The 12,182-nt window shown below is 43.7% G+C and overlaps 1 protein-coding gene across 2 annotated transcripts in view; it reads right to left on the reverse strand.

Annotated features, from left to right (window-relative positions):
• Nucleotides 1-10,959, reverse strand: part of LOC121917336 (rho-associated protein kinase 1) — a 100,075-nt gene extending 89,116 nt beyond the window's left edge. For both annotated transcript variants that reach the window (XM_042443233.1, XM_042443232.1), the window contains exon 1: nt 10,755-10,959. In XM_042443233.1, coding sequence (XP_042299167.1) covers nt 10,755-10,847 — 93 coding nt within the window. In that variant the 5' untranslated portion in view covers nt 10,848-10,959. The remainder of the gene's footprint in view (nt 1-10,754) is intronic.
• Between the last annotated feature and the right edge of the window lie 1,223 nt (nt 10,960-12,182).

The following is a 12,182-nucleotide window of genomic DNA, read 5'->3' on the forward strand; positions in this document are numbered from 1 at the left end:
TCCATGGAGGGCTTTGAATGTTGACAGCAGGAGCTTATACTGAATGCGAAAAGGGAGAGGGAGCCAATGAAGGGATGCCAACACAGGAGAGATGTGGTCAGAGCGGTGGGTGGAAGTGATAATGCGTGCAGCTGAATGCTGGACAGAGATTAAAGGACGGAGGTGAGAAAGAGGAAGCCCAGCCAGGAGGATGTTACAGTAATCCAGTCGTGAGATCACTAGGGCATGGACCAGGATCTTGGCAGTAGAGGCGGAGAGATATGGTCGGATTTTGGCAATATTGTACAAATAATATAAATATGTTGATATTAATGTCTTGAATTTTAATCCCAGAATGGTTTAATTCTTTTTTAAAGGGGGTGGGGAATTGTATATATTTGTATTATTACTATTTCTGTATATCTGTATTATTTTAATTGTTGGAAGCCGTTTTGATTGATTCTTACAAATAAGTGGGATATAAATAAAAGTTTTTTTAATAGCACGAATGCAACCCACATGACTCCAGTTACAGAAAATTGCGTCCCTATTAGCAAACCTGGTTAGAAAAGGGGAGACTTTGTGTCTCTCCCCCCACAATGTTCAAGCATTACTGTATGGCTTCTACCCAGCTTCCTAAAGGCATTGCAGAGAAACTACACTTGGCTTATAGAGGCAACATATGGTAATAGGCTGGCGTATAAAACTGGAGGAGAATTAGATTTGAATATATCAATTTCAGAGGCCACTAGGAATAAGATTTGGAGTGTCTTCCCCATCCAAATCTAGATATACCTTGCTTAGAAGTGCTCCTTAAAACTACTCTACAAATGATAACTTTACCCCTGTACAACTGGCTATTTTCTAAGCAGTAAACTGCAAAATGTTGAGGAGATTGTAATTGTAAGGCAACGTACATCAATATGTGGTAACATTGTCATAAAGTTAGCCAAACAGTTAAATGTTCTGTTTGTTATTTCTGAGACACTCTTCAAGAGATAGCTTCCATTCCTGGTCTTTTATTACCCTTTTGGGGGAAGGAAAAACTTGAAACATAAATTATTGATTTGTTTTGTCCTGGCCTGTTCAAACAGGTTTTCAAAGTGATACTGTTGTCAGGAGGGCTGCCCCGAATTCAACCGACTAGACTAGACCTTAGGCTGCAACAGTTCTCTTCACAGAATCATAGAGTTGGAAGAGACCTCAAGGGCCATCCAATCCAACCTCCTGCCATGCAGAAATAAACAATCAAAGCATCCCCAACAGACAGCCATCCAGCCTGTTTAAAAACCTCCAGAGAAGACTCCACCACTCTTCAAGAGTGTGTGTTCCACAGTCAAACAGTTCTTACTGCCAGGAAGAATCTCCTGTCCAGTACACCAAGATGATGACAAAGATAATTGAACCCAGGAGCTCAGTGTGGTGCATGAAGCCCGTGTTTTTCTTCTGAAGAAATTGCTGGAGTTAAAGAAGGAACCTTTTGTAATATTCTCAGGAGAGAAAAATTCTCTTGTCCATGTTGATCAAAGGTTCAGCATGATGAAGCTGTGATGTGACAGACAACAAACTGTGGTGGCTATATACACCTCTGCCCCACCCTGCATGCTAAGGGGAGGAACATCCAGGTAAGGGGAGATGGGCATCTCAATGACCTCAGACAGACAGCATAGCTACTAGGGACTCTGTAATCATGCTGTGAACTGGTGACACACCAAAGGACATATCCTATACTGATACTGTTCAGCCCTTAGAATAAACAAAGGACTGTCCTGTGGACCTCCCTAATGCTGATACAGTATGCAAATAAATCTCCATTAAGTCAATGAAGGCCAAGAAGTCTCCGTGATGGACAATATCCACTGTTGATTTCAATGGATCCAATCTCAAAGCTTCTTTTTTTAAAAAAATGACTGCCTTTCAGCCACTGGTGATTTTTGTGCAGTGTGATACCCTTCCTACGGATAAAATACTGTCCCTGCACCTAATGCAGCTGTTTCCCCATGGTGCAAATTCACTGCTGTAATTATTACAATTTAGAGAAGTGGTTTTCCTGGCAACAGTAAAGTTTGCAAATGGCCTTTATTGGTTTGCTAGATTATGTCACCATCAGCTTTCCTAGCCACTGCTGATAAGTATACAGCTACTGAATTGGATTTTCTGCATTATTAATATCTCTGGTAACATCTGGCAGACTCATAGAGTGATAATACCAAAGTTTTTTAGAGATGATTATTTGTTTATCTGTTTGTTATTTAGAGCATTTGTACCTTACTCTTCAGCCAAAAAGGGTCCCAGAGCTGCTTACAAATTGTTTTCTGGCTTCTGTATGAAAGAAGATGACTATATTGTCTACTGATACTGAGGTGGATTTTCACCATGTCTCTCTAGATTTTCCTAATTAAGTTGTTATTTTTTGAAAGAAACAAAAATATTGGCTTCTCACAGCAGACATTTTAAAGGATAAGGTTGAAGCCAGGAGGAAACTAGGAACTCTCCGCATCGTCATGTCTGGGGACTCTTGGAACAGAGTAAAACAGTAAGGAGAAAAAGATGTAAACAGCAGTAAATAGCTTTCATAGTCAGCTAGGACATGGTCCTGAAAGGAAAGAATTAACGCCTCCAACTTAAAGCAAAACCTAGGGGAAAAAATTACAGTTCTGAGAAAAAGAAAACCCCTCAAATCTTTTTATGAGAAAGACAGGTCTGTTTAGAGCCAGCATGGTGTAGTGGTTTGAGCACTATGAGTCTAGAAACCAGGGTTCAAATTCTTATTCAGCCAAGAATAACTCCTAGGTGACCTTGGGCAAGTAAAACACTTTCAGCCTCAGGGGAAGGGAAGGCAAAGCCTATGAACAAATCTCTCCAAGAAAGCCCGGTGATAGGTTCACCTAAGAGTGGCCTTAAATCAGAAATTATGTGAAGGCATGAGCAGCAGCAGGTGGTGATATACAGTAGGCCCTTATTTTCCACTGGGGTTTGGTTCCAGGACACCAAGGGATACCACAATCTACGGGTGCTCAAGTCCCATTATATGCAAGGGGGAAGTAAAATGGTGATCCTTATATAAAATGGTAAAATCAAGGTTTTTGAAACTGTTGTTGGGTGTGCATGTGTGTTATTTCAAGCTGTAGATCTACTCCCAAGCAGCCACCAAAGCAGTCTTTATGGATAACTTTTGAAAATCAGCTGTTCCTCTCCCTCCTTTGCAACTTCCCCACCATTATTTCAAAGACAGGAAAGGAACCTTTCAGCACAAGCAGGGAGGGGTTACTCAAAATCAGCTGCTCAGCAAGAACTAAGCTCATCTCTGCCTGTTCTTGGCCCCAGTAAACTGCTTCTCCAGACAGTTGCTTTCCAGATGCAGGAATGCTGTACCTGAAAGCAATGCCAGCCTACTCCTAGCCCCATTGCATTAGCCTCTAGTGCCCTACAACCATTTCTAGGCAGGTACTGCTTTCCCAAAGCAGGGAAGACATGGTAGAACCCCAAAAGGTGGGGGACTGAATAAGCTACACTAAACTCACATGTCCCACCCATTTCTTCAGCCATCAGAAGGCCCCAAGCAGTGTTGTCAACATGCCTTGAAGATATTCCCCGGAAGGTTTTACCAAAGTCCAAAATCCCTGAAATTCTCCAATATTTACCAGAATATTCATTAAAAATCCCTGAAAAGAAATTAATTAAATTCTCTGGATTCCTAGGAATTGGCAGCGCTGGCCCCAAGATACCTAGAACAGCTCTGGCCTCACTCAGCATTCCTTCTAGTCCTTCTTATTTGGCATCTGAATTCACATATGCTTTGCAGCATGCAACGCATACCGAGGCCACCTCTTCCTCAAAGGTCTCCGAAACCCAAGAAGTTCTCTAAGAGTCCACAATTCATCAGAGTGACAAAGTAGTAGACTAGACCTCCATTAGGTAAAATCACTATAATTTTTTCAAGAAAAGATCTCTTTGTATTTGTTCCTTTGCCTCTGCCAAGCACTCTGTGGACAACCCACTCTCAGCTTAATCCATAAGTGGCCTTCAATAAACCTTCAACTCAGTATGAATTCTTGAAGTTCATGGGCAAGCTTCATTCATCCCTGCCAAACCCAAGAGACACGGACAGCACAAATGCCATAGGAAAAGGAAGCCCATTTCATTCTCTAGCAGCGCTTCTTCTTCTCTCCTCCTCTTTTTATTCCTCTTTGTAATCCCCCTCCTCTGAAGAAAACAAGGTCATGCCAAACCTAACCCTGTGCCCCTGATATACAATCAGAAGAGCAAGTCAGTCAGAGATGGTGGTACCTTTCCCCCTCCCATCCTGAAACCTCATTAACCCACCTGATGGCTATCTTTTATACAGGAGCCACTTATCTCAAATATTCTCTGCATGACATAGTCCAGCTGGGTTCAGAGTGGGAGGAGAGAACATTCTCCAAAAGGGAACCAGCCTTCAGCTCTGACACCTCAGAAGTGCTTATTCAAGCAAAAACAACTGGTATCTTCAAGAAGGAACTGAAGATTTTGAAATACACAAAGCTGCAAGATAAGAAACAAACCAGGATGGAAACACAAGGCTCCTTCAGACACAGAAGCACCCCATTTTTTATACACTAAATGGTAGAAGCACACAAACTGGACAAGCCTGGTAGCTACAATGCATAAGCAGAAGGTACTACCAGCAAATAATCTTGTGGCTATCCTGATCATCAAGACAGGAAAACAATCTCTCAAGGACCCAGAAAAATGTCTGCACTAAACCAAGCATGATGCCTCAGTACTGGCATATACAAATGAACAAAGACTCAAGCATGGTGTTTGAAGATGTGGAAGAAGCTGGAATATGCAGTGGAATTATGTGATTTCATACTTAAATCAATGTTAAGTCTGACCCTAGCCAGAGAAGAGAAATCTCACATCAAAAGATATGTCTCTAATAGGCTTAACTACAATATTGGATGAGATTACTGCCCTGGTGGGTTCAGATCTAGCATTTGTTTAAATGGAGATTCAGTACCACTGTACACTCAGACTCTGATTTCTTTACAAATTATGATGCAAAGAAAACATCCGTTTTTAGAATTCTCTTGGATGTATTATTTTCAATTAATGGCTACACGACAGACAACTTAACTAAAATATTTTAGCGAGAGGCATATGTTTTACAAAATGCTTTGTAAATTTGTGCACTGTTGATTATGTTCTAAAAAGGATGGTGAAGCAAACTGACAAGAGGAGGTCAGGGGGAGGAAAAGCAGCAAAGAAACCAAGGTGGAACAACATCAGGAAAGAACAGAGAAGAAAAGGTATTAAGTATTATTTATTCATTCATTTACAACTGTAATTCAGTGATACTTCAAATGTGAAAGCTTCCAAGTTCAATCACCAGTCATCTCTGGGTATGGCTGGGAGAAAACTTTGTCTGAAACCCCTGAGTACTATTAAACATCTAGGGGTAGCTATGTTGGCCATATAGCAAATCCAATAACATCCAAACAATGATACCTTTATTGGGACAACCAAAATGCACAATTACGTGTTGCAAGCTTTCAAAGTCACTACTGAATATTATTCCATGATGGGTATTGTGTGGGCCATAGACCATCTGAAACAAGACCAGAAACAGAAAATGCAGGCCTATAGGACTAACATCTTCAATTTCTTTCTCCTGTTTGCCTGATGAAGAAGCCAGTGTGACCTTGAGTACTACTGTCAGTGTAGCCCACACTGAGCTAGATAGACCAGTGAACAGCCTCAATATGAGGCATGTTCTTCTATTGACTATGGCCCACACAATGCCCATCGTGGAATAATATTCAGTAGAAAGGCGAGGCTTACATATTACTGATAAATCTGTGGTTAATGCTAGCAAGTGCTTTCCCCTGAAGTGAATCCACACTCTGCAGATTAATACTTAAATGCCTCTATATTTAGACCAATAATATTTTTGGTCTAATATACAAAGTATTCACTACAGATAGATGACAGTAGTATAAGCCACAAAGATGCACATAGCAGGTGCATCGAATTGCTACATCATGCCACACAGACAACCCAAAATCCAAAACTGTCCACATGGGTGACTGAGATATTGACACCTTTGCTTTTTGATGGTTCAGTGTACACACACTGTGATTCATTCACTAAATTATTAAAAATATTGTGTATGGAATTACCTTCAGGCTATGTGTATAAGTTGTATACAAAACATAAATGAATTTCATGTTTACCCTTGGGTCCATCTCCAAGGTAACTCATTATTCATATGCAAATATTCCCCCCAAAAAAATAATAATCCCATAATCCAAAACAATTCTTGCCCCAAGCATTTCAAATGAGAGAAACTAAACCTGTATGAAACTATGTAAAGCTCTACTATGTTTGTGTAAAATAAAAATATCTGATGCCAGACTGAGTTTTTGTAACAACCACCGTCTGCTGTGTAGTTGTTCTGAAGCTGACCAAAGACAACAGTGAAACTGAGGTCATTATTAGGTAACAGACCCCACATTTCCTTTTCCTGTCCCACCCATTCACAAGAAGAGACCTTTCTCAAGGCTGGGGATTTAACTTATTTTTAAAAGGACTAGAGCCTTTATGAGAGGAAAGACAGAATTAAAATATCAGGTGTGCTTTTTTCTTCCTAAAACTCCTCAGTTAACATTTTCAGTTATTATGGGTTCCACTTCACAACTAAAGGAATTAAATCTGAAGTCTACAGCCACCAGTTTTCATTACCTAACCAAAAAAATATAGGTAAGGTCCAGCTCACCCCATAATCTGTATTACTGTATGCCCCTTAGTCACAACTTTATTATACATATGCATTTGTAGACTCCCTATTGCATCTTCTTCCAATATGCCTTGCAATAAAAGCCTTGAGATCACCACATTTACATATTCTGCAGCTGTGACTTGTTTTATTATGGAAGCAAAACAGGGGATGAACAAGATCTAAGAGTTTATTTATAAAGCCTAATTTGAAAGGTTGAAATAAAGATCAGGCACTTAAACAAGGCCTATCCAAAGTTCATCACACACTGCCTTTAGGACAATTAAGTTCAGTTCATGACAATACAACTAAATGACAGCCTAGACTAATACAGACTAGAGGGGTAATGTGAGTGAGATGCAAATAAGATCCTAAAGGTAAAGGTAGTCCTTTGACATGATTGTTTAGCAGTGTCCGACTGTAGGGGACGGTGCTCACCTCCGTTACTAAGCCAAAGAGCCAGTGTTGTCTGAGGACTACCCCAGCGGACATGTGAAGTGGTACCCATTTATCTACTTGTACAGTATTTGCATTTCGAACTGCTAGGTTGGCAGAAGCTGGGACTAGTGATGGGAGCTCACCCCATCATACAGCACTCGGGCCTCGAACTACCAACTTTCCAATCTTCTGATCACCAGAATTAGTGTCTTAACCACTAAGCCACCAAATCTATATTCTTTTGTAAAACCATAAAATCCAATTGTATTTGCTTAGTACATGCTGGACCACTATTTTTAGGCCATTATTTCAGTATCCATTGAGTATACAGGTGTCTACTTCTGCTCCAGTTTATGTTTAAGACATTCAGTGACCCCCAACAATCTTTGACTTTTAAAATTTAAGATAAACCAACTCTACTTACCTTCATAATAATGAGTTGCAAAACATTTCACTCAAGAGGATTCATCAGTAAAATCCTATCTTTATTTAGGGCTCAAGTGAGACACACATTTTAATCCCCTTAGTTTTATTTATACAGCTAAACACCTACCACTGACATCCAAGCAACTCACCAATGTAAGGCATCCATGGCACACTTTAAGACTCTAATCCACAATGTCTATTTACATGGAGAATCTAAACTCTTAAATGTACTCATGCGTTCAGTTCAACTACATACACTTCTGCTCTGTGTGTGTACAGTATATGCTTTCAAGTCGCCTGTCGATCTATGGCAACTCCATGAATTTCATAGGGTTTTCTTAGACAACAAATATTCAGAGGTGGTTTTGCCACTTCCTTCCCCTAAAATACAGCCTACAGTACAGTACCTGGTATTTGTTGGTAGTCTCCCATCCAAGTACTAACCTGGGCTGACTCTGCTTAGCTTCCAAGATAAGACCCCAACATGCATAAACCTGGAGTCTAAAACAACAGTAACTTGAAACTGATAGATCCAATGGTGTCTACAATTCTGGTACCATCATTGCTGCCAGTTTTCCATGTTTAAGGCATTTGTTTAACCCCCATAGAAAGAAAGTGGAGTTTTTCATTTTATTTCAGCCCTGTAAGTCTGCTTAGAGCCAGCAGGGCAAAGTGGTTTGAGTGTGGGACCAGGGTTTGATTCCCAGCTCATCCATGAAATCCACTGAGTGACCTTGGGAAAGTCACACTCTCTCAGCCTCATGGGAAGGCAATGGCAAGCCTCCTCTGGACAAATCTTGCACAGAAAACCCCTTGACGGATTCACCTAAGGGTCACCATAAACTGGAAACAACTTGAAGGCACACAACAAAAACAACAATAAAGTCTGCTTGATCACCCTCAGCCCTGCAGAGAGAATACATAATGTGAGTGGTGAGTTACCCATACTTTTCATAATCTTCAGTGAGAGAGAAAGAAGATAAGAGGGTGGAAATCAGTCTCTCAAATAAAAGTTTACCCATCAGGATTTTCTGGGTTACTGTTCCAAACATTAACACAAAATACCACTGCAAGCACCTTGTTGTTAACCACCCTTGAGTCAATCTTGACTTATGGCAACTCTGTGGATGAGACATTTCCAAGACACTATTCCCCTAAGTTCTTGCAGATTCATACCTAATAGAGTCCATCCATCCAGCATGTTGCCTTCCTCTCCACTTCCCTCCACCTTTCCTAGCATTACTGTTTTTTCCCAGTGAGTAATTCCATCTCACGATGTGTCCGAAGTACAACAGCCTCAGTTGAGTCACCTTTTCCTCCAGGGAGGTTTCTTGTTGGTTTTTTCTAGGAACCAGTTGTTCTTTTTGGCTGTCCACAGTATCCTCAGCACTCTCCTCCAGCACCATATCTCAAATGACTTTATTCTCAGCCCATCAAATAAGGCAAACAAAAGTCCAAAACACATTGCAGTAAAAATCCAGTTTGAGACCTCTTTAACTGCCCTGGCTCTGTGCTAGGGAATCCTGGGAATTGTAGTTTATTGTGGCACCAGAGCTCTCTAACAAAGCAGGCTAAATGTCTCACAAAACTCCAGTTCCTAGAATCCCCTAGCACTGAGCCAGGGCAGTTAAAGCGGTCTCAAACTGGATCATTTCCGCAATGTAAAACACGACACAATGTAAGTTGAGTGACCTTAATGCATCTCAAGCATCGCCCTGGATCAGTGGTCCCCAAATTATGCCCTTTAAGAGATTTTGGACTTTAGCTCCCAGAATTCTCAGCCATGTTGGTCTGGGATTCTGAGAGATGAAGTCCAAAATCTATTAAAGGGCACAGCTTATGGACCACCGCCCTGGAAAAACCGTACCATCATCTATCTCCCATTAGGCAGGAAGGCAAATAGCAGCAGAGGTGCTTAAAAAAAGACTCCTGGGAGAAGTAGACAAATGTTTAAACCACTTACCAATAAGCAGAATTCAAACATATAGCCATGCAAGGAAGGTAGGCTGAAGTCTAGCAAAGCTCCTGCTGCCAACTTCTTTCTTTCAGTCAGTCTCAAAGGTGCCACAAGACCTCCCTAAAACACCGATTCTACAAACTAAGACCCAAAACACAGTGCAGAAATCATCTAGTTTGAGACCGCTTTAACTGCCCTGACTCAATGCTAGAGAAATCCTGGGAACGGTAATTCTGTGACACAGTCATCCTTCTTTGTCAGAGTGCCAAAATAAGCTACAAAATCCCCAGGATTCCTCCTATAGCCAGGGCAGTTAAAACTCATAGCGTATGTTTTGGACCTAACAAGGCTAAATAAATAATAATAATAACAACTTTTATTTATATCCTGCCTCTGCTTTACGAGTCAAAAACGTACATACAATCCCATATCCGCAATCCCACCCTCAATTGAACCGTGGCAATTTAAAACCATACACCTGTCCCTCCACATTCGCTAGGGTTAGGGACACAAGACCCCCGTGAATATGGAAAAACCGCAAACAACAAAAACCACCAGGTTTTTACCAGAGAGGACGCCTCTCTAGGAATCTCTAGGTCCTCCAGGGTAACTCTGTGGTCAAGGTCCGACAGACACTGGCCACAGAACTGCCCTGGAGGAGCTCCAAAGGCCGAGCAGAGTCTTCTCTCTGGGAATCTCTGGGTCTTTCAGTGCAGCTCTTAGTTAAAGCTGACCATAGAGTTCTGCCGGAGGACCTGGATATTCCTAGAGGGAACATATTAACCAAATCAGCCAAGAATGAAATCCACAAATATGGAGGGATGAGTGTTCGTTATCAAAACAACACTGGCGCTTCAACGTCAACAACTGGGCAATAAAGTGCTGCAGATTGAAAGACGCTGTGCCTCTGAATCCGAGAATGGCTGCCCCCAGCCCAGCCCCTTTCTTCTGCCATGCATCCCCATTGACAGATGGCCTGATCCAGCCTCTGCTCAGAGGCCTCCAAAGGAGCGTCTTCCAGAGATCTCTCGACCTTACTGTTCTTACTCCTTGCATCCAAGTGCAGCTGAGCAAGTCAGAGGCTGCAGCCCAGAGATGCTGGTGCTGCCAACCCTCTCTCTCCCTCCCCGTCCGCCTGAGAGGAGCCACCGCCAGGCCTCCTCCCTTCTGCCGAGGGGAGGCCACCCTCTCGCTTACCAGCAAGCAATCCGAGTTGACTTCGGACTTGGGGTCTTTGACCATGGTCCCGATTTTGTCAAACCGAGACTCGAAGCTCTCTCCGGCCGACATGGTGCTTGTGAGGGAAGCAGGGGCTGCCTTAAATCCACGGGAGCGCCCCAAAGGGAGGGCCGGGGAGGGGGCTGTGTGCCTGTCCTCCTCCTCCTCCTCAGGGCGAGGGCTGCTGCCGCCGGATCTCTCCGCCACCACGCATCCTCGAGCGAAAGGCCCTCGGCGCCCGAAGCGGGGCGGCCCCGCTCTCCCTCCCTCCTCCTGCGTCCAGAGGGAGCCTGTGTCTAGGCAGCCGCCGTTACAGCCCCGCCGCCAGCCTCCGCTCGTCTCCAGCACGGCCTCCCGATCCGAGGCCGCATTTTCCCAGCCGGCCAAGCCAGTCCTCCTCGGCGCCAGCTATCTTTGCCCTCGCTCCGTCCAGAGGCCTAGCGGAAGGAAAAGCCCCGCGGGAAAGACAGGGAGCCTCCTCGTTCTGCTCCTCCAGGCCCTGCTTCTCGCGGCCCCGCGTTCGGCTTCTTCACGGGCGGAAGGGACGAAGCAGCAGCATCTCCTTCCAAACGCGTCTCCTCTAAGAGTAAGAGAGAGAGAGAGAGACAAATATGTCCGCCTTCCTGTTCAAACAGACCGAGATGGAAAGGACTCAGGGCGCATGCGCGTCAGGGTGGGGCGCGAGCGGCGACTCGGAGCGGTTTGTTTGCACGGGGTCGCGCATGCGCGTCAAGGTGAGGAGGCGCGAGAGGCGACACGGAGCGGTTTGTTCGGCGGGGAGGGAAGGAGGACGCGCATGCGCGCGACCTCAACGGCCAGGCTGCGCACGTTGCAGCTAGGAGGCGCGTGCGCGTTGCGGAGCTCCGCCCCCTCCCCAAAGGAGGGAGAAATAGAGAGACTATATGATAGCTAGCTCAATGTCTGGTGGTGGCCACAACGAACTACACTTCCCAGCATTCCCTAGCGCTGAGCCATTAAATGGCCGTCAAAGCCATGGAGTCAAACTGAATCACTGTACACTCACTTGTCCCTCCACATTCGCTAGAGTTAGGGGCACAAGACCCCGTGGATATGGAAAAACCGCAAATAACAAAAACACCATGTTTTTACCTGAGAGAACACCTCTCTAGGAATCTCTAGGTCCTCCAGGGCAACTCTGTGGTCAACGTCTGACAGACACTGGCCATAGAACTGCCCTGGAGGAGCTCCAAAGGCCTAGCAGAGTCTTCTCTCTGGGAATCTCTACATCCACCAGCGTGGCTTTGGGTTGAAGTTGGCCATTGAGTTGCTCTCTACCAATAGGATGAGCAAACCTTCCAATGTCCATTGATAGTTCTTTAATTACACTTGAAATTGCTTAAGAATGTGTGCAGCATCTCATTATTTGTCCACTCTTTGTTTTCCTTC

Source organism: Sceloporus undulatus, unplaced genomic scaffold (genome assembly GCF_019175285.1).
Source record: "Sceloporus undulatus isolate JIND9_A2432 ecotype Alabama unplaced genomic scaffold, SceUnd_v1.1 scaffold_15, whole genome shotgun sequence".
Lineage (NCBI taxonomy): Eukaryota > Metazoa > Chordata > Lepidosauria > Squamata > Phrynosomatidae > Sceloporus > Sceloporus undulatus.